General features: G+C 37.2%; 1 protein-coding gene across 5 annotated transcripts in view; it reads right to left on the bottom strand.

The window, feature by feature from the left end:
* Positions 1-27,440, bottom strand: part of Mcu (mitochondrial calcium uniporter) — a 193,247-nt gene that overhangs the window by 42,941 nt on the left and 122,866 nt on the right. For all 5 annotated transcript variants that reach the window (XM_013156850.3, XM_063238655.1, XM_063238656.1 and 2 more), the window contains one exon: positions 12,248-12,317. In XM_013156850.3, the coding sequence (XP_013012304.1) occupies positions 12,248-12,317 (70 nt within the window). The remainder of the gene's footprint in view (positions 1-12,247; positions 12,318-27,440) is intronic.

Genomic DNA, 27,440 nt, shown 5'->3' with positions numbered 1-27,440 from the left:
TCTGAGGAGCGAGACTGGACGAGGACATTAGAAAATGAAAAGACATCTGTTCCTGGAGAGGCAGAATCAATAGTCAGAATGGCCACATTACTAGGAATGATAATGGATTTAAGGTAATTCCAACCAAAACACCAACAGCATTCTTTACCGAAGCAGAAAAAGTCAATCCTAAAATTTATATGGAACCAGAAGCAATCCTGAAGAGCTGAAGCAATCCTTAGCAAAAAGCACTGGGTGCGGTGGCACACGTCTTAACCCCAGCACTAGGGAGGCTGAGGCAGAAGGACCATTGCAAGTTCACAGCCACCCTGGCTACATAATGAGTTTATGGCCAGCCTGAATTATATGGCAAGACCCTGTTTAGAAAGAAAAAGAAAAAGAAAACAACAACAAAAACAAAGCAAGAGGTACTACAATCTCAGGTTCCAAATTATAGCACAAAGCTACAACAGTGTAAAAATTAATATGATACTGGCACAAAAACAGAGCTGTAGACCAACAGAATTGAAGGGAAGACAGAATGGCCTTTAGCAATCGGATTTGATAAAAGTGCCAAAAGCCAATGCTGGAGTAAAGGGGCCTCTAACACATGGTGCTGGGAAAACTGGTTATCCACACGCAGAAGAATGAACCTAGACTCCTGCTTCTCAGGTATCAAAGACCCAGATAGGAAAACAGAAATGCGGTGGAAAATAAAATAAAGTACTTGAAGACACAGACATAGGCAAGGATTTTCTGAACAGAATCTCAGTTGCAGTGAGTTTGATCCCTGGTACCGGTAAAAAGGAAAAAGACAAAAAAAAAAAAAAAAAGAATCTCAGTTGCAGAAGAAATAATACCAAGAATTACAAATAGGATTATAGCAAATTAAAAAACTTTTGTACAGCAAAGGAAATGATCAACAGAGTGAAGAGACAACCTACAGAATAAGGAAAATATTTGCAAGCTACTCCTCTGACCAATATCCAAAATATATAATGAACTAAAAACAAAAAACCAAAAACTTACCTCACTCAAACAAAGGAACCAGTCAAAGAATGGGCAATTGAAATGAATAGACACTTCTCAAATGGAGTACAACAGGTCACTAAGTACATGAAAAATATTAGCATCTTTGGTCATTACGGAAATGCAAATCAAACAGATTCCATGCTACTCCAGTGAGAATAGCTATCATCAAGAACACAAAACAAACAAATGAGGATGTGAGAAAAAAGGAACCTTTCCTACATAGTCAGAGGGAATATAACCCAGTACAACACCATCGAAATCAGTATGGCGATTCCTTTAAAAACCTAAAACTAGAAATTCCATTTGACCCAGTGTTATGGTTTGTGTCTAGATGTCCTCCCAAAGCCTCATGAGGTCACAGTAGGTTTTCAGAGGTGGCTGAATCTGGAGTGTGTGATTGATTTATAGTACAATGCTGGGATTAAGGGTGCTGGGATTAAGGGGGGTGATTGCTGCATCAGTTCACTGATTCCACCCTGAAGAGACCGAGTTCTCATTTGTACTCTCTTTCACTCTCTCTGTCTCTGACTCTGTCTCTCTCACTGTTTTTGCTGTTTTCTGGCACCATGAAGTGTTTCCCGTCTGCCATGCGCCACCCTGCCTTGGAGCCAGCTGAGTACGGACTGAAATGTCCACACACTGTGAGCTAAATAAGCCTGTCCTTTCTTCTAGGTGTTTTTATTTATTTATTTTTTTGGTGTTGTTTATTTTGTCTCAGCAAGGAAAAAAGTAAGTAAGACATCTAGTTATATCTCTCCTATGTATCTTCGCTGAGGATTTAGCTCAGCGGCATAAGTGCCTGCCTTGCAAGCAGGCAGTCATGAGTTCGATCCCTGCTACCGATAAAAAGGAAAAAGACAAAAAAAAAAAAAAATTCTCCTATGTATCTTCACAAGAGTTAAAGTCATTATATTACAATGATGCACACACACCCACGTTTGTAGCAGCACAATTCACAACAGCTAAGTTATGGAAATCGCCTTGATATCCATCAACAGATGAAAGGATAAAGAAAATATGGTTATATACACAAGGACATACTACCCCTTTATATATACCCAAATTTATACAGAAAGATAAATTTGAGTATTTAAGAAAATGGATCTTTTAAAAAAAATTTTACTTTACAGGGAAAAAAGTGAAACAAAAATTCAAAACAATAGGACAGTAACAATGGTTGATACATTGTATATTGTTATCTTAGAGTACAAGATAAAGGCATTTAATTGTCCAAACAAAAGTAGTACAAACCTTTCTTTCAACACACTAAGAGAAATTAGTTGTATAATGATCTTAACTATCACATACACATCCATTTTTTTCTTTTCTCCTTTCCTTTATCCCAGCTGTTCTTTCCCTTTGAGTAGTTTCTTCCCCTTTCACAGTATCTATTGTACATTTTGGGTCTTATTTATTCTTTCAGTGTCTCTTACTAGGCAGACAATACAATGTTTACATGTGAGCCTGGTTAATATCACTTATGAGTATGGTCTCAAGTTGCATCCATTTATCTATGAAAGCCTCATGTTTATTCTTCTTTATGGCTCAGTAGTACTCCATTGTATAAAAATACCGTATCTTTTTAATCTGTTTCTCAGTGGATGGGCATTTAAGTTGTTTCTAAGACTGAGCTATCACAAATTGTGCTGCTCTGAACATGGGTGCACATATACTACTGTGATACAAAGTTTGTAATTATTCTGGGAAGATATCTAGAAGGAAAATAGCTAGATCAAATGGGACCTCCAACCTTAGTTTTCTGAGGAATCACCACACTGATTTCCACAGTGATTGTACTAGTCTGCACTCCCACCAACAGAGAAAAGGGTTTCTTTTTTCCCACGGTCCTTCTAGCATTTGTTATAGGTTGATTTCTTGATAATAACTAATCTTTCTGAGGTAAGGTGGAATCTCAATGTTGTTTTAATTTGCATTTCTCAAGTTACCAAAGATGTCAAACATTTTTTCATACTGCCATTTCTATTTTTTCATTAGAGAAGATCTATTCATCTCAGATGTCCACCTTTGTATTGGGTCTTTAAATTTGGGAGGTCTGACTATTTTTAGTTCTGTATATATTCTGGAGAGTAATCTTTTGTCTGAGGAAGAGTTGGCAAACAATTTTTCCCATACCATGGGGTGTCTCTTCACTCCATTGGTGGTTTCTCTTGTTCTAAAAAAGCTTTTTAATTAGATGAGATCCTAGATGTTCATCCTTTGTGACAGTTCCGGTGCAACGGGGGTTTTGTTAACAAAGTCCTTGCTTACATCAATGTCTTCAAGAGTTTTACCTATTCTAGTCTTCTAGCAGATTTATTTTCGAGACAGAGTCTCACTGCATAGTACAAGCTGGCCTTGAGTTCACTATGTAGCTCAGGCTGGCCTCAAACTTGTGTCAGTCCTCTAGGCTCTGCCTCCTGAAGGCTCAGATTATAGGCATGTGCCACCATGCCCAGCAGATTTAATGTTTCTGTTAATATTTAGATCTTTGATCCATTTTGATTTTGGTTTAGTGTATGATGAAAAATATGGGTCTAATTTTAATCTTTGGCATGTGGAAATACAGTTTTTCCAGCACCACTGATTAAAGATGCTTTCTTTCAGTGAATGTGTTTGGTAGTTTTGTCAAAGATACAGTGACTAAGCATGTCTAGAGTTGTTTCTGCATCTTCTAATGTGTTCCATTGATCTTTGGGTCTTTTGTTCGCTTGTTTGTTTTTGACTTTTGGCAAGTACCATGCTGTTTTTAATCACAGTACAATATCAAGTCTGGGATTATTATTCCTTTTGCCTTGCCTTGGAAAGAGTGCAAATGCCCATCAATTGCTGAACAGATAAAGAAGATACTTTTTTATACAATGGAGTATTACTCTGCTATTAAGGATAAGCTTGAGACATTTATAGCTTAATGGATGCTCCTTGAGACCATATTCTTCAGTGAAATAAATTGGACACACATGTAATAATACCCCATTGTTTTTCTGGTGTTAGAAAATGTATAATAAGTATTGTGAAATGGGAAGAAAATGTTCAAATGAGGAAGGGGGAAACAAAAGAGGAGGGAGAGGTAAAAGAAAGAAGGAAAAAGTAAAAAAAGAGGAAAGAAGGAGACAAAAGGGAAACAAAGCTTTTGTAAATGGGGAGGGGAGGAGGAACTGAAGGGAGGGTATGGGGTGGGAAAATAAAAAAATTTAGCTCAGTGACACAGGGCCTGTCTGGCAAGCATGAGGTCCTGTGTTTGATTTCCAGTACCCCAAAAATAAATTTAATAAAGTAAAAAGAAGTTACATCATGTACAAGTACAAATTCTCCAGGATGAATATGATCATTATATATATATGTATATATTATATGTATATACATATATATATATATATACATCTAAAATGTAACAATAAAATGTGATTGAAAAAATAATGTTCCTAATAGTGCGACTGTGAAAGTAACCTTAATTGTACTTTGATTCTTGGCCTACTTTAATTTCTGGGGAGTAAAAAGCTGGATGTAATTCCAAAGGACACATAGTAGAGAACAGGAATCTATGGGCCTGGAATGTGATTCGCTCGTACTCAGTTCTACCAGGAGACATCGTGTCCACTTACTGAATACAGCAGACCTCAGTTTCTTCACCTTAAAGCAGGGATGCTGTTATCTTACAAAGCTGCTGGGTAGATTCAATGAGTATATGAACATGTCTGGTTTAAAAGTTTCTCTTGCTTTTTCTAGCATCTATAGTCTAGAATGAAACAACACATGCCTCAGAAAATTTCCAATCGTCTCTCTAAATGTCAAGGTCACAAACATGATTTGTTTCATTGAGGAGAATAAGAAGAAAAGAATCTTCCTTAAATATCCAATATTGGCCAGGTTTTGGAGCATGAGGCTCTCTTGTTGGTAGGAATACAAATGGTACAGTCACTTTGGAAGATGGTTTAATAGTTTCTTATAAAACCAAACATAGCTTACAAATCATGCTCCAAAGGACTGAAGATTTACGTCCACACAGAAACTTGCACATGGATGTTTAGAGTAGTTTTGCTCATAACTATCAAAACTTGAAAGTAACTTAGACATTTTCCTAAGTGTGAATGAATAAACTGTAGTACTTTCACACAATGGCCTACTTTGTAGCATTAAATAAAAATAAACAGTGAAGCCATAAAAAGGTACATGAAAGGATGCTGGCCCAGACAGGACTCTGTAGCCAGAAAAGCACAACCGGAACCAGGGAGCTCCTATCTCCCCGCCCCTAGGGATTTACCTGTGACTCTATCTCCTCCCCACCCTTAGGAATCTGTCCCTGGAGACAAACGTGTGCCAATGAGATACCTGTGCATCTCTAATGGCCTTAGGGTACTACCCTAAGCTTAGGCTACTTATATACCGCCCCCCCACGCAAGCCGGACTCCAGCGGTGGGGTGGGGTGGTGGTGGTGGTGGTGGTGGTGGTGGTGGTGGTGGTGGTGGTGATGATGGTGTTGGTTTTCTCTCTCCATGTTCTCAGAATAAAGGCCTCCTGTCATCTTTTGGATATAATCCTATCAGTACAGAAGAAAAATTTTGGAGGAACAGTCTTGCTACACCGCCCAGGCTCATCTCAAACTCCAGCAAATCCCTGCCCCGTATTAATAAGTGAAAGAAGTTAATCTGAAAAGACTACATGCTGTGGGACTCCAACGATACCACATTCTTCAGTCATGCAATACAACGGAAACAGTTTAAAAAGGATGAGTAGGGCCAAGGGTTCGTAGAATGGAACAAACAAAGGTAGAGCTCAAAAGATTTTAGGGGAGGGAAACTACCCTAATGACTGAGAATTACCCTAATGGTGGATGCATGTTACTATGTGATTTTTCAAATCCGCAGAATATGAAACCCCAAAGCTGAATTCTTTTTTTTTTTTTTCAGTTTTTTTTAAAATTTTATTTAAGGAGAAAAGAAAAAAAAAGCAGAGAAAGGGTACAAGTTATACAGATTTGCAGAAAAAAAAAATGAACAGTAGGAAATCACTAGTTAATGGATTACATATTGTCATCTTAGAAATAATTGTTCAAGTCACAAAATTAAAGCTTGTAAAGTGGACATTCCATCAATGATACTGCAAACAGTTCTGTTCAATGATCCAATAAAACTCTGTGATATCATATTCTATCTTATACACTTAAATATACATGCAGTTATATAGTTTAGAGCACTTTCTTTTCCTCTCTTTTGTACAATGACTATTACACATTTTGGGTTTCATTGCTCTCACGGTTCTTATTACTTTTTTGGAAGAGAGCAAAACCAAATGTGACATAACAGAACAGAATCGGTCAAGTCAAAAGGGTGGACATAATAGATAATGTGAAAACATAATACAAGGTGATCAACAATGGTTACCATAATGCCTCCCGCTATCTCTAATAGAATTGCCTATACCATTAGTTATAATACAATTGAACAAAACAGTAAAGAACAAAACCGACAAAACCAAACCATTGGAGACATTGTAGGTCTTCAAAAGTAGATAAAAGTCAATGAGAATGAGCATTATAATGAATCTCATTATCTTCACAGCTGATGCCTAAATTTTCGAACCTGATACTATCCAGCAAAACAGAATAGGGGAACATCAGTTAAAAACCAGATGGTGAGAGTAATACAGGGCTTTAAATCGAGGTAATGGAAAGTCAAAGTGGGTTACTATAATATATCCTGCTATTTTTTTTCCTTTAATTAAAAGGATAAAAATTTTAAAAAAAGTATTAAAAAAGTAAATAATGGAGTGGAGATTGAGATAAAAGAGGGCATAACAACGAAACAGCACAGATCAAAACATAACCATTTAAGCAGAATAGTGTTTCACCACCAGATAATCCTGACCTAAAAGTAGTTACCATATTGTCTCTTTCCTTGAAATCCTTGAGTACAACTTCGTATACTGTAGCATTAAGTATATCAAAACAATGTAAAACCATTTAAGAGAATGACAGCATTACAGAGTATTTAGAATCGACTAACAGAAAATGAATAATGGTTTCTGTATAATCTCCTTGTCTTTAAAAGGTTTTTGCTTATACTATCGTACATAATAAAATTCAGTAAGATACAACCTATTTAGACCATTGGAGACAGAAGGACAAAAGCTAGATGAGACTTCAAAACAAGATGATACTAAATCAGTATTACCTATTAAGATGTCATTTTCTCCAAAATAGCTGTTCCTATCATCCAATCTTCTCTGCCTCATTTCTGTTGAGCTCTTATTCTGTCAGTAGCTGTCAGTTTGTCTTCTTCACTTTGTTCTCTGCTCCATTAGTTGTGGCCTCCACTATTTCTGGATTCTTTGTATTTTTCTTTTTTTAGAATATCCTGCAATACTCTCTGTAGAGTTGAATTGGTGGTTGCAAATTCCCCCAGTTCCTCTTTATCCTGGAAGCACCTTGTTTTTCCATCAATTTCCAGGGACAGTTGTGCAGGATATCTCAATCTTGGCTGGAGATTATTATCTTTCAAAGCTTGAATTATTTCCCCCCACGCTCTTCGTGATTTGATTGTTTGTGCAGAGAAATCTGCTGTAATTCTGATGGGTGCTCCCTTGTAAGTGGTCTGTTTCTTGTCTCTGACAGCTTTTAATATTCTGTTCTTGTATTGAATTTCTGGAATTTTTATTATTATATGCCTGGGTGTTGCTCTGTTTGGGTTGTGGGTAGATGGGGTCCTGTATGCCTCATACATCTGAGTATCTTTACCTTTTGCTAAATTAGGAAAATTCTCCTGGATTATTTCTGTGAGTAGCTTTTGTAGTTCATTTGTTTGTGTCCCTACTTCTTCTTTTATGTTCTTAATCCTTAAGTTATGGATCCTCTTATCATCTTCTTGTCTTTGTATTATTGCTGTTTGTTTCTTTGTTATTTTTAAGAAGTTTTTCATTTCATTCTCCCATATTACAATTCTGCCCTCCAGTTCAGATAGTCTGTCCTTAGTTTCTTTCAAGCTGTTATGCAAGTCTTCGATAGACTTCTTAGTTTCTTGGTAGTCCCTTTGAACCTACTTCACGTATTCTATGCTTTCCCTGTTTTCTCCATCAAACAATTCTCCCCTCTTTTTCTGTTCTTCCATTCTACCATCTGTTTTTTCTTGGGTGGGGCTTAGCATTTCTCTAACTATTTTGCATACTTCTAGCTTCAGGTCGTTGATAACTTCATTCCTGAATTGGTCTATGAGGCTCTCTATATGGTGCTTTATGTGTATTGGTGCGGTGTCTGCTATTGCCTGTTTCTCAGAACTGGGGGCCGAGGAGTCTTTCTTGTTGCTGCCTCTTCCCATATTCTCTGTTCCTTATATATGCAAGCTTATATGAGAGGCCCAGCTTCTCTCCCTGTCAGCCACAGCCTGATCGAATTGCGCCGGTTAGGTGTTCCCACTCACTGCTGCGCACCAGGCAGCCTACGCGGGGGCCCGCCCCTCCCGGCCTCCGTCAGGCTCTGGGATCTGGTTTGGGCCAGCCTACGGGGTCCACCGGCAGCGTCACCCAGGCCAGGCACTTTTCACCAATCCCGCCCGAGAGGGGAATGTGTGGCTGGAGTCGCCACCGCGCCCTGCTGCCCAGAAAGTCCGCTGGAGTCAAACTGTGGTGGAGTGTCAGTTTCTCTCACTCACCTCGCCACAAGTCAGAACATGCCTCCCTGCCCGTCCTGTTTTCAACTCCGTTCGCAGACTCCCGTTCTCAGAGTTTCCGCGCGTCTCTCTCCTTGCCGAGCTGATGTAGAGGCAGTCAGCCGCCGCACGGCGGGAAACCCAAATCGCGGCTTCCAATGGCGTGGGGTCCAGCCTCAGCAGCGAGGCTTTTCTGTTCCTGTTTTAGCACCAGGACTGCATTCCAAGTTGGTTTCTCTCAGCCGAGTTCGTTCCTGAGTCAGCAGAGCATATCTCCACCTGCTTATGTCTCTTTAGTCCGCACCATACCTGGCTTCTGAGCCTAGTTTTTCAGAGAGCCTCCGGTAGTTGCTGTTATCTGTCCGCCATGTTCTCCCGGAAGTCCCCCAAAGCTGAATTCTAATGCACTATTCTGACGGAAGGGCGCGGACAGGCAGGGTGTGAAGGACACACAATACATGAGGTATCTCTGTGCCTCTCTTTCAATGTTAGAACCTAAAACTCTTCTTAAAAAACAGTCTGCTTAAAGAAGTGTAAGTTATACAAATTAATTTGTTTTCTTAGTATTTTTGATTAATCAACCTCTGAAAATCTGATGAAGCTATGAATGAACTCCACTCTTGGCCTGATTTTGAAAAAAATTCAAACAATTTACACATAAAAATTAAATATTATTTTGATTTATATTAAAATATATTTAGATAAAATTTTAGTATATATTAGATACAATATTTTGTTGCATTAGAAATTGATATCTTAACAGTATATTAAATACAAAAACTGAACTGTTACGTAATTTTAAACCAACAGTAATGGAAATTTTTTTAAAAAAATATTAGTCAAAGTATATAATTAAAAAAGATAAGCTGGGATTTAGCTCAGTGACATAAGCATCTGCCTAGCAAGCATGAGGTCATGAGTTCGAGCCTTGGCACACACAAAAAAAAAAAACCAAACCCCAAAAAACCCTAAAACTACATCTTTAGAAAAAAAAGATAACAAACTTCAGTTCTATACCAAAGAACATATCAATTATAAGGGTTGATTAGAATAAAGACGTCATATAAGATAACATGAAAATCATCTTTGATAACTAAAAAAGGCTGTGCCTTGCAGTCTTGATGGAAAGAGGCAATGAGAAAGGTATGTGGTAACCAACATAATCAGGCTCACACACCTCTTTGCCAGAAGATGCTAGGCTAGTTATGCAAGGACCTGAGGATTATCTATGACTCTTAGAATTGAATTCATATCATGCTTTAATGTGATATCATGAGGGAAAAGATTGCAAATCCAAGTTTCATTTCTGAGGTTTTCTGAGTAGAGGTCATCTTTAAGAGTTCTGAAGTGCACATGCCTGCAGAGAAATTGGCAGAATCTTTCATTCATGAGTAGCCTACAAAATACTTCTCCCAGCAGTGGAAAATTCACATGGTTCTCCATTTCAAATTAGCTAACTCAGAGTGACAGCTTAGCTAAAGGGTTTATGATCTTTCTGCCAAACCTATGATAATGACTGTAAGCTCTTAAATTAGAAGATTACACTCATTCATAAAGCTCCACATGTCCTCGAGTATTTCAAGCCACAAATAAACTCTTCCTGAACTAATCTGTTTTTCTACTAAAAAGCAAAACTCTTTGTCAAAGGCTTATGCAAGCAAAGAAATTTTATTTTGATCCTTTCTATTGATAAAGTCCTTGTTCTCATGAAATTGACTACTTGTGTGCTGGCAATCCAGATTCATTCATTAAGACTGCTGGAAGAGTCTTCAATGCCACTCTGTGCCAGTGGGAAAAAAGCGATGGTTATTACAACAGGCAGAGCTGCTTTCTCTTCTGAGGCAATGTAAGTATCCATGTTGCTAAGTTTGGAAAATGTACCATCTGTGCAGAAAGTACCAAGATCTTCCTTATAGGATAAAAATATTCCTGATGTGGTTTTTTGGCAAAGAAATTTAATGCTTTTTCAGAGATGCTGATAGCTATTCATGTTAACAGCCTTTCCAATTTCCCCAAGAGAAGCTTATATTAGGGATTCTGAGGGAGATTGTGTCAACAAGCACATTAACAGACAAAATCTAGGAACTAACTTCACAGAGCAAAATCAGTTGTTTCGCCAAGTTGCTTTAGTGAGAATAATTGAAGATACTTCCCTTAGAATTTACTCCAAAATACTAAAGAAAAAAATAACAGCAATCATGGGATGGATTACATTACCGGAAACTTAATATAAATGTGCTTCTACTCCAAGCTATACAGTTCAAACACTGTCAGCATATAAAGCTTAAAGTTCTTTCCAATTTCAGGTGGCTGCTTTTCTTGGCAATCTTCCAGAACAGGTTTCTGTGATGGAACAAGTTTATGTTTTGTAAGCTTTCAAACTTGTATTTCTACTTACAAAAGAAGTCCAAACCATCATATATATATCTCCACATAGGAAATTTTACATATAACTTCATAATAGAACAGATTTCCTCAAATCAAACCATAGAATTCCTAGTCCCACGAACCCTACTTGGGACTGTTGTCCTTTAACATACGTATTAATTGGTAATATATCAGTGTTTTATGTCTTCAAGAAATAGGAGAAAGAAAGTCAGGTGAAACTTTCCTTGTTTTGATTCTGGCCTGTTTTCCCTTTTCAACCTTCCCATACTACAAGTGAGTAACCACAAAAGGATACCTGCTTCAAGCTTTGAGGATTCTGACCAAACTGCCTAAACAATCAGATTACCAAAGAACTTCGGAGGAGGATACTAAGGATAAAATCTATAATGACTGAATGCAGAGAATTCTAGGATTTTCAGGATTCATGTTCTGGTCCTCTTCAGTTTTAGGTGTCTTGTAAATTTGCAGAATGCTCTTTCAGTGGCTCCTATGGCTGTAAATTAATGTTTATGAAGTTGACATTTAAGTTCTATCAAACTAAAATTTACACTGAAGAAACTTCTTTAGTAATCAACCTATACTAAGCAACCTAAAATGCACATGTACAATATTGGTAGGAGAAACAGCAGTGCGAGTTGGAAGCACCCTCCCGCTCCACCGCCACTGAAGCACAACCACAGCTGGGGTCTGACTGCCAAGACAGTGAGGACTGCACGTGGTCCCCAAGCACCTGTTTGTCCCTCTCTACATAAAACAGAAGTATAGCCCTGAGCCTAAGGGAAGAGTAAGACAAGAAAAAGCAAAAGATTTGAGACTCTCAATTGCTTCAGTGCAGGCCAGTACCACAAAGGGGTGACAGTGTTTGGTCATTAATCATCACGTGAGAACCCAGTGGCTAGGAAATGCAGATTGTGTGATGCGCACACTAACTCTGTCTCCAATTTTAAAATGTGAGTGAGTGTTCTGTAACCTATGAAGTCTTGGACCTATTTGTTTTCCTTCTTGGTTTTCCCTCTAAATCTACTAGTTCCTCATTCAAATTTTATTTTCCATGTTTGACCATTCTCTTTCTGACAGCAAACCCACCTTAAGTGGAACGGTATGTTTTATAAATGTGTATGTGCACTGGAGAATAGGAAACAGTGCACTAAGGAGGGGAACAACAACAACAAAAAAAGATTTTTAAAAATGGGTTTGCCACCACTCACCATCAGAGGGCACAACAGTACTGCAATAAACAGCTCCCAAATTCTGCCAGGAAGAGAGCCTCTGGTGCACCTATAAAAACAAAAGACACATCCATGATCAGGACAGAACAACAAATGTTATACCTGTAAGTGTGCACAAGAAAAAAAGTAGCTTTTGAGGACATACATAAAACATCTTCTTTGTAGAACAGTTTAAAAATACAGGCAAAAGAAACATTTTCTAACTTCTAACACGCTGAGATGTTAATGGTGAATTCTGTGGTGTACTTTCAAGATTAGTTACAAACATGTTTGCATTCACATATAGAAATACAAGCCTGGCATGGTGCATGTCTGCAATCCCAGCACTGGGGAGGCTGAGGCAGGAGGATCACTGTGAATTTGAGACCACTCTGGGCTACATAGTGAGATCAAAGCCAGCCTGAACAACACAGGAAGACTCTGTCTCAAAACAAACAAACAAAAAATGTACAAAAAGTAACACTAAACAAAATTAGAACTATACCTAATAAATCTTCTTTAACAACTTCTAAAACCAATGTGGTTTTAAGTGCCATTGAGTCTAAACTAAATTTTCTTGCTTCTTAGCTTAGACCTATATTTCTTTCCTATCTTAAACCAGATACAAGACAACTACTATGCAGCCGTATCATGGATTTATATTACCTGAGTAGGTAGGGTTCTTCTTGGTCACCCTCTGTTTTTTAAAACTTGGATAGACAAACTTAGCACTCGAGTCTTCAACCACCAACACTTGGGAGTGTTAGAAAGAAATTATACACCCACCTCACTTTTACCACTTCCTCAAAGAGTGGTGTCACTGTGGCTATGGATCCGGAATTTAGTAATACATATTGCTAAATACGGATTACTAACACGTATTTCTAAATATTCTTAAATATGTACAATGTATTACATAGTGATACACAATCTGGAACTTAGTAACACATATAATTAAACTAGGTTTCAAATTGAATACTGCATACATTTCTGACATGCCAAATACTTTTTTTTTTTTGTATTATGTCTGTTTCTCTATGCCAAATACTCTTAGTACCTTTGATTTCCCAGCACCAAAAAATATCAAAGATGGGAAAGCATTAACTGACTAAAACCAACATGTAAGCTTCAGAGCTTGCTACCTTCCACTACCTCAGCCTAAACAAATCACTCAGGACTGCGTGACAATTCACACCTTCACACATGGCATATGGCAGATCTACATCCTTTATGTGAATATCATGAATCTCTATATCCTTCCAAATGAAAAGAACCGGTAGAAATGTGAAAAATAAAAAATTTATTTTTTAAAGGTACATAAATGATTTAAAATTACTTGAAACTCGGTCCAGAGCTAGTTTACTTTTTCAAGTTTAAATCTCTGATTTATTAGGAATTAATGTTAGTCAAAATTAAAAAGTAGAACTCCAACTAATTTCCCTGTAATGATAACACAGCTGTCTCATATAGTGAATAATTCTTTTCCTTACTCATTTGAAATACTATCTTGATAATTTTCCAAATACTTACATGAATTTGGATCTATTTCTGAACTTACATTCTGACAAATGATCTATCTGCTTATGCCATAGTAACTATACTGTTTCAATATTCTAGTTTTGTAACTTATTTAAATTCCTGACGAGTTTTCCTTTAGTAGATTTCTTTAAGAATTTCCCTGGCTAGTTATGTTTGTTTCTCCATATGAATTTAGAGTCAGTTTATCCAGCTGCATACACATGCACACAAAATCCTACTAGTTTCCAGAAACAGTGTAACATAGAAGCTGAAAGCCCGCATCTGAAATCATGCCGCTGAAGTTGAGACTGTGCTTCAGTAACATAACTCTAACTGCAATCTTGGGCAAGAATATCAGTCACTTTGTGTCTTGGTTTCTAAACTGAAAAATGGATAGGTGGGCTTGGTGACGCATACCTGTAATCTCAGCACTCAAGAGGCTGAGGCAGGAGGATTGCTGCAAGTTTGAGGCCAGCCTGGGCTACAAAGTGAGTTCAAGGCCAGCCTGAAATGCATAGTGAAATCCTTTCTCAGAAAAAAAAAAAAAAAGGTCCAAGGATAAGGTTCAGCAGCATAGTATATGCCTGGCAAGCATGAGGTTGTGAGTTCAAATCCCAGTATTGCCCCAAAAAGACAGAATAATACTAACACCTACCACATAAAGTCAGAGTAAAGACTAAGTAACACATAGAAAGCATTTAGAACAATGCCTGGCATTAAGTGTATTTTCCACAAACATTAGTGTAGTGTGTATTTTATGTTGAAATCATATTACATACATGCATAATAAAGAGGGAAGTAATATCTGTATAATATTGAGTCTTTTTAGCCATGACTTTTGTAAGTGTTGTCATTTAAGTCTCAGTTTGTATCCTTGAGAAGCATTTTAAAATTTTTTCCTATAGATTTTGTACATTCTCTTCATATAATGCTTCTTATACAGTTTTGTCCAATATTAGGATCACCATTCCTGCATTTTTAAAATGTGCATTTGCCTGTTACGTCTCTGCCTCTAAACTTTGTTATCCTTTTTGAGTTTATTTTAGGAATGATTCTAAACAATTTTCTTTGTGATCTCTTCTGGGAATCCTTTAATAGGAAATTTAGCCTACCAAACATTTATTTATTTATATCACATACATATTTCATTTCCTCAATTATAAAATTTTACGTTGTTCTTTGTTTTATTGCTACTTTCCTCTTGAAAAGCTTACTGAATGGTGTGTGCTTGCTGTATTTTAGATATACCTGAATTCCTTCATACGATATGGAAGGTTACTTTTTATTCCAGTAGCCATTTCAGAGTCAAAGTTCTTCCAGTGGCCGTTGAAGGCCTCCTGGTATCTGAGGGCCTGTTCTCTCTGTGACGTCATCTCCCATCACTCTTCCTCTCTGTCACTGTAGTTTAGGCCCTGTAGACTTATCCCTGTTTCCTGAGCAGCTACATGCTTGCTTCAGGAACTTTTCTATTATCTCTGCTTAGAATACTTCTTCTCCAGATTACTATTTGGCTCCTTCACAGCCTTCAAATGTTCCCTCGAACTTCTGATTGAGGCCTCCTTTGTCTACCCGATTTAAAACAGTCTACAGCCTTTGTAGACATTATCTCTTAACAAATTACTTACTAATCATTATGTTTATTGTTTGTCCTTCTTGATCCATAAAGCAATAATTTGTGTTTGTTTTGGTCACTGATACTGTTTGCCAAGTAACAAGTCTGCATTGATTACATGTTGAGTAAGTACATTTTGGTAACTACCATAGAACTTTGAATAAGATATAATTCCACTGAAACATAAAAATACCTTTATTATGAATAATAATGAAGTTTTGCTTCTTTTTTCTCTTCCTCTATCATATAGTTTAGTTTACTTCATCATTTCTCTTAAGAATTTACCTGTCTGTCACTTCAGCTGGTATCACCTATCTATGTATTTCCCCACCCACTTCTATCCCCAAGCTTTTACTGGATTTGATTTAAATGACAACTTTTGATGGTTAGTTACAAAACATGACCATATAATTTCTGCGCCTTGGCCTCTTGATTTTGTTAGCTATATCGCTGTACTGTCAAGCTTTTAAAGATGCACACTCTGCCCTGTAAACCTAATTACATTTGTTTCAGTCTTAATTCTATGGATCCCATGCTTACTGCCAATTCTTTAGCTGGAGTTTCTGCTTTCATTTCTTGGTTGGCTGAATTTCTTCCTATAGAAAGGCTCATGAGACCTAGGTTTCCTGAAGCTTGGCATACTAATTCTCAAATTAATCTTTCCATGAAAATTTGGGAAAGACTAGAAAGGGTAAATACCTAAGCAATATTAAAATACCAAAGGAACCAGGTAACTTGGTTCTACCACAGGCCACTGAAAAGAAAATAAAAGTTTATACTTTTGATGCAAGACAGACCCCTTCTTTGCCCAGTACTGTAACTTAAGAACTTCAAGGAAAAGCAAAAGCTTATGGTTAAGTTCAAGGAATATATAATGTCTGCCCTTTCGTACAACTATTTCCCTTTAACCTAACTACAGAACAAAAATTAAATGCCAGGGTTATCAACTTGGAGAGTATAAAACAATATATGTATATTTCTCAAGTCACAAAATTCAAGCCAAAAAAGAAAAAAAACCTTTAGTATTATAAGGGAACATTTCATGTCCTAATATAAAACTGTTAAACTCAAGTCAAAATTTACTTTGCAGGGTAGGAGTACAATTCAGTGGTAGAATGCTTGCAGAGTGTGTGTGAAACCCTGGATTCAATTTCTAGCAATGCAAATAAACAAAATCTTACTTTTAAATCCTTTACTAATATCATCAATTATGGAACTTTCCCTTTTCACAGTTCAGAAGAGCAAATTCAGCAGCATACTCCTGCCAGCAACTTGAAAAGACGAGTCAAGTCTAAATAAGGTGTCAATACCTTAAAATGCTCATAGCCAACTAGCCAGGAGATGGGGGGGGTATTTCCTTATTAACCTAGTTCCCTTTATTTGTGAAAATACTGGGATCTAATTTCACTAGGTCATAAATATCTAACAACTTTATCAAATTATACCAAAACATATTAAGTACATTAAACTGCTTTAGATGCAATAACTATATATATTTGTTCAAGGCTGGACCGACATTATAAATAGCTTCACTATACCAGATTAGATATGTAAATTATATCCTCTGCTGCATGCCCTTTAAATGCTTATAAAAATGGATCCTTTAATGTTTCAAAAGACCAGATTATTCTTTTTTTCAGCAATTTTGCCAAACTTAGCTCCGGAACCCAGAGTTTATAACCACGCTGTTAACAGAGCAAGCTATTTCAGTTGGTCTAACCCAGGAAACACTTACAATAATTCTTATGCTGTAGAATCAGTTTCCTCCATATTCTTAGTACAATGAAACTATAGAAGCATGAATACTTTTTACCACTTGTCTTCTACCGATACTCGTTTAGAGATCTGGGAGAGGATGAAACACTGAAGTTAGAAGATCTGGACTCGGTGGTCAGCTCACTATCTTCAATTTCAACTCCTAAGACTCAGTTTCCTCATCTGCTAAACTAGCAACAACCACAACAAAACTATTTCACAAGGCTGATTTTACTAAAGGATGTAACAATATGAAAGTGAATGATACTTAAATGATACTTTATGTTCAACACTTTCTTTATAGAAATATAAACTCAAACCCTTCAACCTTCCAAGGGATTGACTTTTCTTTTTCTTTTTTTGAGACGCGGTCTCAGTGCACCCCAGGCTGGCCTTGACCTAACAATCCTTCTGCCTGGGTAGGTACTCACTCTTGCGGTAAACAATTAAAGAACTGTAAACGCATTCCAGTAACCACAACCCAGGCCCATGTATGCAAATTTGCACTCTGCCACTGACTGCAGCCCCATCCCTTTTTATTTTGAGACAATGTCTTGCTGCATTGCTTGGGCTGAGCTCAAATTGGCAATCCTTCTGTCTCAGCTTCCCAAGCAGGCAGAGTTATACAGGCATTGTGCCCTGTGTCTACACAATTTTCACAACTTTTTTATTATGAAATGTTCAAACACACAACAAAGTTTAAAGGATTTCACAGTGAACATTCTTACACCTTTTGCCTTGCTTCCATATTATTACATAGCTATGCATCCTTCTATTTACAGAAAACCTTAATTCTCATAATTTCTTTCACTATTTTAAAATGTATTACATTTTCCAACTCCTACAAGTAATCTTGTGTTGCTCCTAGTTTTTGCCCATAACTTTCTTTGACAAGTTTTATAACTTTGCCTTGTGCCGCAGTTTTCCTTCAGGTACTAATTTGTTCTTTTACTGTGGAACTACTCTGAAAAACTGTGACTTCTAGAGTCATTTAGGAAACATTCAGACTGCAAATTTCTTCATTCATATATTTATGGTCTGTTTTATTTTGGGCTGCTGAGGCTTAAATAGATTCCATGTACTGAAACATTTATAAAATGTACTGCTGATTATTATTTTAAACAACACAACACAACAACAACAGCAAATTTATATAAATTCTTAAAGGGTTCACTGTCACATTAAGCCTATAATTTGGGCCTTTCAATAATAATTTCTACAGATTTAGATATAAGGGAATGAAATCACAGGAACAGGAGCTCTCAGTATTTGTAACGTAAATAAAGGTAGCTGACTCGATCAATGGGTATATTAAGAGTACAAACAGCTTTCTTTGGTTGTTCTGGGTACAGTTGTTCTGCAGTGGTGCTTCAGGCCCTGGACACACCCTTCCACAGCAGTGCTTTCTGATCTAATGACACTGTGGAGGCAGTGCATCAGTAAGTTAGCGTACTAAAATAAAACTTCCTTCTTTGAAACAGTACGAAAGAGGAAAATACAAAGAACTTTTCACAATATTTCAAAATACACAGGTGCTAGTCATATCATTCTCTATGCTTAATAGAACTGAAATACTTTGTTGTTTTGTTTTGTTTTTGTACCAGGGATCTAACTAATGACCTCGCGCTTGGCAGGCAGGCACTGTGCCACTGAACATATCCCCAGCCATTTCATAGTTTTTATAGTTTTGTGTTTTGTTTTGTTTTTTTGTACTTGGATGGTGCCTCAGGGCTAGGCATTCTGTGATCATTTAGATAACTGCTACTCAAAATGTAGTCAATGAACCTGTAGAATTATCATCACTGGAAGCGGGTTAGAAATGCAGATTCAGGGCCAGGGATATATAGCTCAGCGTCACAGCACTTGCCTGGCAAGCACAAGGCCCTGAGTTCGATTCCCAGTGCTCCCCCCAAAAAGAAAAAGGAATGCAGATTCTCAGGTCCCGCCTCAAATTCCTCAACCAAGACCTACATCTTAACAAGATCACTAGGAAATGCAAAGGAACATTAAGGCTTAAGAAGCACTGGCACAGTTTATCCAAATGAGATTCAAGGGGGTTTATTAGTTATCTTTCTTATTTGTTAATATGCTCCCATAAGCAACCAGGACTATGGAGAGGGAATGTGACATAACAGAAAGAACTCTGCGTTAAGAGATTGAAAAGCTGGATTCTAGTTGCATCTCTGGATCTGTGACCTTGAACCTTCTTTTCAACTATAAAATGAATGGATTATACAACAGTTGCTGTAAGGTCCTTTCAACTCTGAAAGCCTATAACTTTATGAAAATAAACAGCAATACATTCTTGCCTGATATGTCACATACTACAAAGTAGGTTAGGGAAATGGCTCGACTATACATGATATTTCAAGAAACTGGGCCTACTTAATGTTATGGAGCCTTGTCTATTAATTCTTTTACATTTATTCAGGTTTAAAATTCAACCTCTTTCATTTTCACACTTGGTTTCTGGGAGATACATGGTGGTGAATAACTTAGTAGGTGGGTGGCTGCTATTAATAATTCCCCTCACTGCTTCCTTTGTTCTTAAATACTGACAAAAACATAGGTAATAGACAGGATTCTGGAAAAATTAAAAACAGATTTTGTACTTTGTACAAGAGCAAGAAAATGTTATTATTCTAATGGTCTTATGGGTGAAACATTTATATGTAAAAAATTATGATGTATAACACCTATAAATAATATGCATCTGTGCTTATATCTATATGTATATAGAAAAATAAAGCACTTGTGACAAATATCAACAGCTGATGAATCTATGCGCAGTGCTAAGGCTGTATTCTGTATTGTTTTTGCAACTTTTCTGTATGTTTGAAAATTTTCAAAATAAAAATCGAGGGAGAAAAAAAACATAAATGCCTATCTATTGACCCCAATATGCCTTTTTGTATTCTCTTCTGCTTTTCCTGGTAGTAGGTGGAGACTGAATCTCCACTGAGCACAGTCTTTTTCTTATTTCAAGACAGGATCTTACTACATTGTCCAGGCTGGCTCAAACTTGCTTCATCCTCCCAGAGTGCTGGGATTATAGGGATTTGCCACCACAACCAGCATGTAGTCTCTAGATAAGGTTCATTTGTTTTTTCATAACCTTTAAAAGGTATCAGGAAAAAAAAAAAAAAAGGCATCAGACGAACTAGAAATGAGAGGAAAATCAATGAATAGAAGATCTCAGTAACTTACATTCCTACATTGCTTATCCTGACCCTTACATACTTAAGTTTTCCCTAGGTCAGGCTAAAAGGGAGGAAGAAATGGTGGACTGAGGTCACCTCACATCTCCCATATATTAATGAAATAAACAAATTCTAACCAAGAAGTCAACTGTGAAGGATTTTCATTTTTGCTCCAGCTTTAGCTAATGTTGAAAAGAATGTAGTTACCACTCAGACAGATAAATAATTACAGGCCTTTTTATTCTCCTGCAATGAGAGGGGCACACCAGCTGCTACAGAAATCACTCTCTGCCCTCCCACATGCTGTGGCAGTGTAATGGGTTTACTTCTGCTCCAGGAAGAACAAAGCACAAAAAGAAACTTACAGCAAAGTAGTTGGTTTTGTTTCATAAACTTTGTTAATTGTTCTCTTTACCTAATTAAAAACAAAATAAACATGCTGCCTGCATTTACAGCACAATTATTCTACTTTGTCAGAAATCTCGAACTAGAATACTAGCAGTAGAATTATTACACCAATAGACTGACAATGTCCTTCAGTCTTTCCAGACTTTAGCCAGCAGGAATACAAGAACAACAAATTCATCTTTAATTAACTGGAAATTTTAAAACAATTTTGTGCTGTAACACGCTGGTTTCATGAAAATTCACAATTTTGATAAATTCCTTTTCTGTTATTTTTGCTAAAAGGATTTAATTTGCTGATTTAAAAATGTCATTATAGTGTTAATCTCTTATTATTTTATTTTGAAATTCTGTATTATTGCTTATATTCTTTTGTTTTTAAAATAAAAACAATTGTTAAAGCAATTCAGAGGTGTAACTTCAGCTAATGAACACATTGCTTGACATAATTACTAAAGAATAGGCCATTAAAAGTCATTAAAGTGCAGCACAAAGGGGAATGTCAAGTAAGACATTTAACATGGTTTTCAAAACTCAAAATTGAAAATTGAAAACACTGAACCCAGAATGACCTTCAGCCCACTCTGTCTGACTCCAGCCAATTTGCTGACTCCCTGTTGTACATGGGACCAGGCTCTTAGCAAGCGATTCTAGTCACAGCTTCATGCAGTCTTACAGGCTGCAGATCCCTAATTGCAAAGAAAGACTCGCCTTGCTAACATAATCCACCATCCTCTTTATTTCCTATGCATACACAGGGCCCAGTGTCTCATTTATTATTTATCCTTTGCCTGTTCTACAAGAAGTTTGAACCTCTACAAGAAAAACACAAAAATGCATATTGTGAGATGGAAATCAATTTCTTAAAATTCAAAAGAGAAAACCTAGAACCATGACACTCCCCACCCCAACACAATTAGGCAACAAAGTTTTGGGAAAAAGGATATGTGGACATCAACCTTCAGCACTGCTAAGGTCCATATGTGGCTCTATGCCTCTATGGTACGCAGAATAATGGCTTCCCTAGGATGTCCATATCCTAATTTCTGGAATTTGTAGATAGGTTATGGACAATGGAAAATTAGAACTTTAGATGGAATCAGAGTTATAAAAAACTCAGTTGAAAATAGGGATATTACTCTAGATTATCTGGAATACGATCAATTTATTATGGAGGCCTTAGAGAAGTCAAAGCAAGATGTGATTATGGAGAACCAGAAAGAGATTAGTATGAGACTAGAAGAAATTCCCCAGGGCCACTGGAGGAAGGGGACCAGGAGCCAAAGAGTGGGGCAGTCCCTGGGTGCTGGAAAAGGCAGAGAAAAAGACTCTCTGCTATAGTCTCCAAAAAGGAACCTAGCCTTCCTGACATCTTGATTTTAGGCCAGTGAAACCTGTATTGAAATTGTAGCCTTTTGAATGTTAAGGTAAAGATTTGTAGTAGAACATGAACTTAGCATGCATGAGGCCTTGGGGTGGATCCCCAGCAGAGAAAAGGGGAAGTAGGAGGGAGAGAGATGGATTTTAAGCCGCTAAAATTGAAGTAATTTGTTATAATACCAGTAGAAAACTATGACCGCTTCGGAGCCCCCAAGACAAAAACACAACACAATCAATGACGATTCTCATCAACAGAAGGCAGAAAACAGCACTGCCAGGAAAGGTGAAATATTTTGCGTACAAAGTTCTAAAAGAAATTTCTGATATATTTTATATAAAAGACACTGAGTAATAGTAGATAGAGGATTTCCACTAATATTCTGGATATTAATTTAAGAGATTCCATAGGGTTATTTCTTATATTATCCTCTGATAAACTATAAAAACTTATTCGTGAGTTCGATCCCTGGTACCGATAAAAAGGAAAAAGACAAAAACAAAACAAAACAAAAAATTTATCCTCTCTCTCTCTCTCTCTCTCTCTTTTTCTGGTGGTTAAGTATGACAAACCCAGGGCCTTGCGCGTGCTGGGCCAACGCTCAATCACTGAGCTACATCTCCAGCCTAGGAACTTCTTAAAATACAATTAAATAAAGTCAGTCTCTGACGGAATAAGAATACTTTTAGGGGGAAGGATCAGTAGATTTCAAAAGATTCAAGTTTAGAATACCATAAAAATTATGGACAATTAAATGTGATAAAGTTCATTTAGCAATAAAAATGATTAATAGGTTTATATACATCTCAAAACAATGTAGCCTAAAAAGTACATTGTAGTCTATGTAAATTACATGAAAAATTAAAATATACAAATATATTTATTATTTTATCTTTTAGATGTATGTAAATATGCATATATACACAGTAATAGCTTGGGACTGTTAAATGTTAGATACTAAAATATAGGGAATAGTACTATCTTTCTACAGTAATCATCATTTTAATGATAGGTTTCTCTAGAGAGGGGTTTGGGAATTGGAGATACAAAAAAAGTTTATCTCTACTATAATGTTTGTTTCTCAATAAAAACAAACTGTAAAGCAAATATAATAAAATATAAATTTTGAAGTTGAGTTGTATTTGGATATTTGCAATATAATCCTCTGTAGTTTTCTTTCACAAATATTTCTCCTTTTTCTTTGTCTTTTTCGTTTTTATCGGTACCAGGGATTGAACTCACGACCACACACTTGCAAGAAAGGTGCTTATGCCACTGCCCTGAAAGTGGTATATTCTTTCACCTACTTGGGTATACTTTCACCTACTTGGGTTTTCTCTGTCGGGGTCTACATCTATCATTTGATTTGTTAGATATTTTTATGTTTTTTGATAGTATAAATCTTCAAATTGCTAGCATATAGAAATACAACTAACTGGATTGGCGGGAGAACATGGCGGACAGACAACAGCAACTACTGAAGGCTCTCTGAAAGGCTCGGCTCAGAGGCCAGGAATGATGCGGACTAAGGAGATACGAACCAGTAGAGATATGCTCTGCTGACTCAGGAACGAACTGGGCTGAGAGAATCTAACTTAGAATACAGTCCTGGCGCTAAAATAGGAACAGAAAAGTCTCGGTGTGGAGGCTCGACCCCGCGCCATTGGAAACTGCGATTTGGGTTTCCCGCCGCCCGGCGGCTGGCTGCCTCCACAGCGGCTCGGCAAGGAGAGACGCGCCAAGCTCTGGGAACGGAAGTCTGCGAACGGAGTCGGAAACAGGACGGACAAGGAGGCGTACACGAAAACTGACTGGTGGCGAGGTGAGAGAGAAACTACCCCCTACCACAGTTTGACTCCAGCGGAGGTTTTTCTGGGCTCAGGCAGTCCTGTAAGAGCAGGGCGCGGTGGCAACTCCAGCCACACATTCCCCTCTCGGACGGGATTGGTGAAAAGTGCCTGGCCTGAGTGACGCTGCTGGCGGACTCCCTAGGCTGGCCTAACCCAGATCCCAGAGCCTGACGGTGGCCCGGACGAGCGACTGACTCCCGCGTAGGCTGCCTCCTCGGCAACTCCCTGGGGCGCAGCGGTGGGCGGGAACAACTAGCCAGCGCAATTTGATCAGGCTGTGGCTGACAGGCAGGGAAGCCGGGCCTCCTTTGTAAGATTGCATTTTATAAGGAACAGAAAATATGGGGAAGGGAAGCAACAAAAAAGGCTCCTCGGCCCCCAATCCTGGGAATCAGGCAATAGTGGACACCGCACCAATATACATTCAGCGCCATCTAGAGAGCCTCATAGACCAATTCAGGAATGAAGTTATCAATGACCTGAAGCTAGAAGTATGCAGAATAGTTAGAGAAATGCTAAGCACCACCCAGGAAAAAGCAGATGGTGGAATGGAAGAACAGAAAAAGAGGGGAGAATTGCTTGATGGAGAAAACAGAGAAAGCATTGAGTATGTGAAGCAGGTTCAAAGGGACTATCAAGAAATTAAGAAGTCTATCCAAGACTGGCATAACAGCTTGAAAGAAACTAAGGACAGACTATCTGAACTGGAGGGCAGACCTGAAACATGGGAGAATGAAATGAAAAACTTCTTAAAAATAACAAAGAAACAAACAGCAATAATACAAAGACAAGAAGATGATAAGAGGATCCATAACTTAAGGATTAAGAACATAAAAGAAGAAGTAGGGACACAAACAAGTGAACTACAAAAGCTACTCACAGAAATAATCCAGGAGAATTTTCCTAATTTAGCAAAAGGTAAAGATACTCAGATGTATGAGACATACAGGACCCCAGCTACCTACAACCCTAACAGAGAAACACCCAGGCATATAATAATAAAAATTCCAGAAATTCAATACAAGAACAGAATATTAAAAGCTGTAAGAGACAAGAAACAGATCACTTACAAGGGAATACCCATCAGAATTACAGCAGATTTCTCTTCACAAACCATCAAATCACAAAGAGCATGGGGAGAAATAATTCAAGCTTTGAAAGATAATAATCTCCAGCCAAGATTGAGATATCCTGCACAACTGTCCCTGGAAATTGATGGAAAAACGAGGTGCTTCCAGGATAAAGAGGAACTGGGGGAATTTGCAACCACCAATTCAACCCTACAGAAAGTATTGCAGGATATTCTAAAAAAAGAAAAATACAAAGAACCCAGAAATAGTGGCGGGGAGGCCACAACAAATGGAGCAGAGAACAAAATGAAGAAGACAAACTGACAGCTACTGACAGAAAAAGAGCTCAACAGAAATGAGACAGAGAAGATTGGATGATAGGAACAGCTTTTTTTGGAGAAAATGACATCTTAATAGGTAATGCTGATTTAGTACCATCTTGTTTCGAAGTCTCATCTAGCTTTTGTTCTTCTGTCTCCAATGGTCTAAACAGGTTGTATCTTATTGGATTTTGTTATGTACGATAGTATAAGCAAAAACCTTTTAAAGACAAGGAGATTATACAGAGACCATTGTTCATTTTCTGTTAGTCGATTCTAAATACTCTATAATGCTGTCATTCTCTTAAATGGTTTTACATTGTTTTGATATGCTTAATGCTACAGTATATGAAGTTGTACTCAAGGACTTCAGGGAGGGAGTCAATATGGTAACTATTTTTGGGTCAGGATTATCTGGTGGTGAAACACTATTCTGCTTAAATGGTTATGTTTTGACCTGCCCTGTTTCGCTGTTATGCCCTTTTTTTTCTCAATCTCCACTCCATTATTTACTTTTTTATTTTTATCCATTTAATTAAAGGGAAAATATAGCAGGATATAATATAGTAACCCACTTTGACTTTCTATTATCTCGATTTGAAGCCCTGTATTACTCTCACCATCTTGTTTTTGACTGAGGTTCCTATATTCTGTTTTGCTGGATAGTATCAGGTTCGAAAGTTTAGGCATCAGCTGAGAAGATAATGAGATTCATTATAACGCCCATTCTCGTTGACTTTTATCTACTTTTGAAGACCTACAATATCTCCAATGTTTTGGTTTTGTCGGTTTTATTCTTTACGGTTTTGTTCAATTGTATTACAACTATTGATATAGGCAATTCTATTAGAAATAGCGGGAGGCATTATGGTAACCATTGTTGATCACCTTGTATTATGTTTTTATATTATCTATTATATCCACCCTTTTGACTTGACCGATTCTGTTCTGTTATGTCACATTTGGTTTTACTCTCTTCCAAAAAAGCAATAAGAACCGTGGGAGCAATGAAACCCAAAATGTGTAATAGTCACTGTACAAAAGAGAGGAAAAGAAAGTGCTCTAAACTATATAACTGCATGTATATTTAAATGTATAAGATAGAAAATGATATCACAGAGTTTTATTGGATCATTGAACAGAACTGTTTGCAGTATCATTGTTGGAATGTCCACTCTACAAGCTTTAATTTTGTGACTTGAACAATTAATTCTAAGATGGCAATATGTAATCCATTAACTAGTGATTTCCTACTGTTCATTTTTTTCTTCTGTAAATCTGTATAACTTGTACCCCTTCACTGTTTTTTTTTCTTTCTTTTCTTTTCTCCTTAAATAAAAATAAAAAATTTATAAAAAAAAAAAAAAAAAAGAAATACAACTAACTGGGGCTGGGGATTTAGCTCAGCGGCATAAGCGCCTGCCTTGCAAGCAGGCAGTCATAAGTTCGATCCCCGGTACCGATAAAAACGAAAAAGACACAAAACAAACAAACAAACAAACAAACAAACAAAAAAAACAGAAATGCAACTAACTTCTAAAGACTTTGTATTAAAGTGTATTAAGTGGCTTTTCTGCATACAAATATCATAAATGTTGCTTGGTGAATTTTCAAGTGGATTATGACTGATACACAACTGACTTTTTATACATTGGCTTCATTTCCAGCATCTTTGTGATACACATATAAATTTTGTATTTTATCTGTAGATTCTCTTAGTTTTCAACATATACAATCATATCACACATCTGCAAATAAAGACATTTATTTATTCCTTTCCAATACTAACAAATGTCTTTCTTAATGCACTGCCTGGGACTCAGAGTCCAATGGCGAATAAGGATGTGGAGGCTGATCTCGAGAAGTCTTTCAGTGCTTCATCATTAATAAGAACACCTATTATAATTTTTTGTAGGTAGTACTTTGTCAGATTAAGGAAGTTTCTGTCTATTCCTATTTGCCGAGGACTTCTGTTTGTTGATTTTAATAGTATGCGTCTATCTTAATAAAGAAGATGGCCAATACTTTTCCTTTCTTATAATGTCTTCAATGGCTGTAAAACAAGATATAAAAGTGTTTATATTT

The sequence above is a fragment of the Cavia porcellus genome, unplaced genomic scaffold (genome assembly GCF_034190915.1).
Source record: "Cavia porcellus strain 051 isolate PalLab524CR breed Dunkin Hartley unplaced genomic scaffold, mCavPor4.1 scaffold_28, whole genome shotgun sequence".
Classification (NCBI taxonomy): domain Eukaryota; kingdom Metazoa; phylum Chordata; class Mammalia; order Rodentia; family Caviidae; genus Cavia; species Cavia porcellus.
Note: the sequence above shows the minus strand (reverse complement) of the source record. Positions and strands in the feature narration are given on the sequence as shown.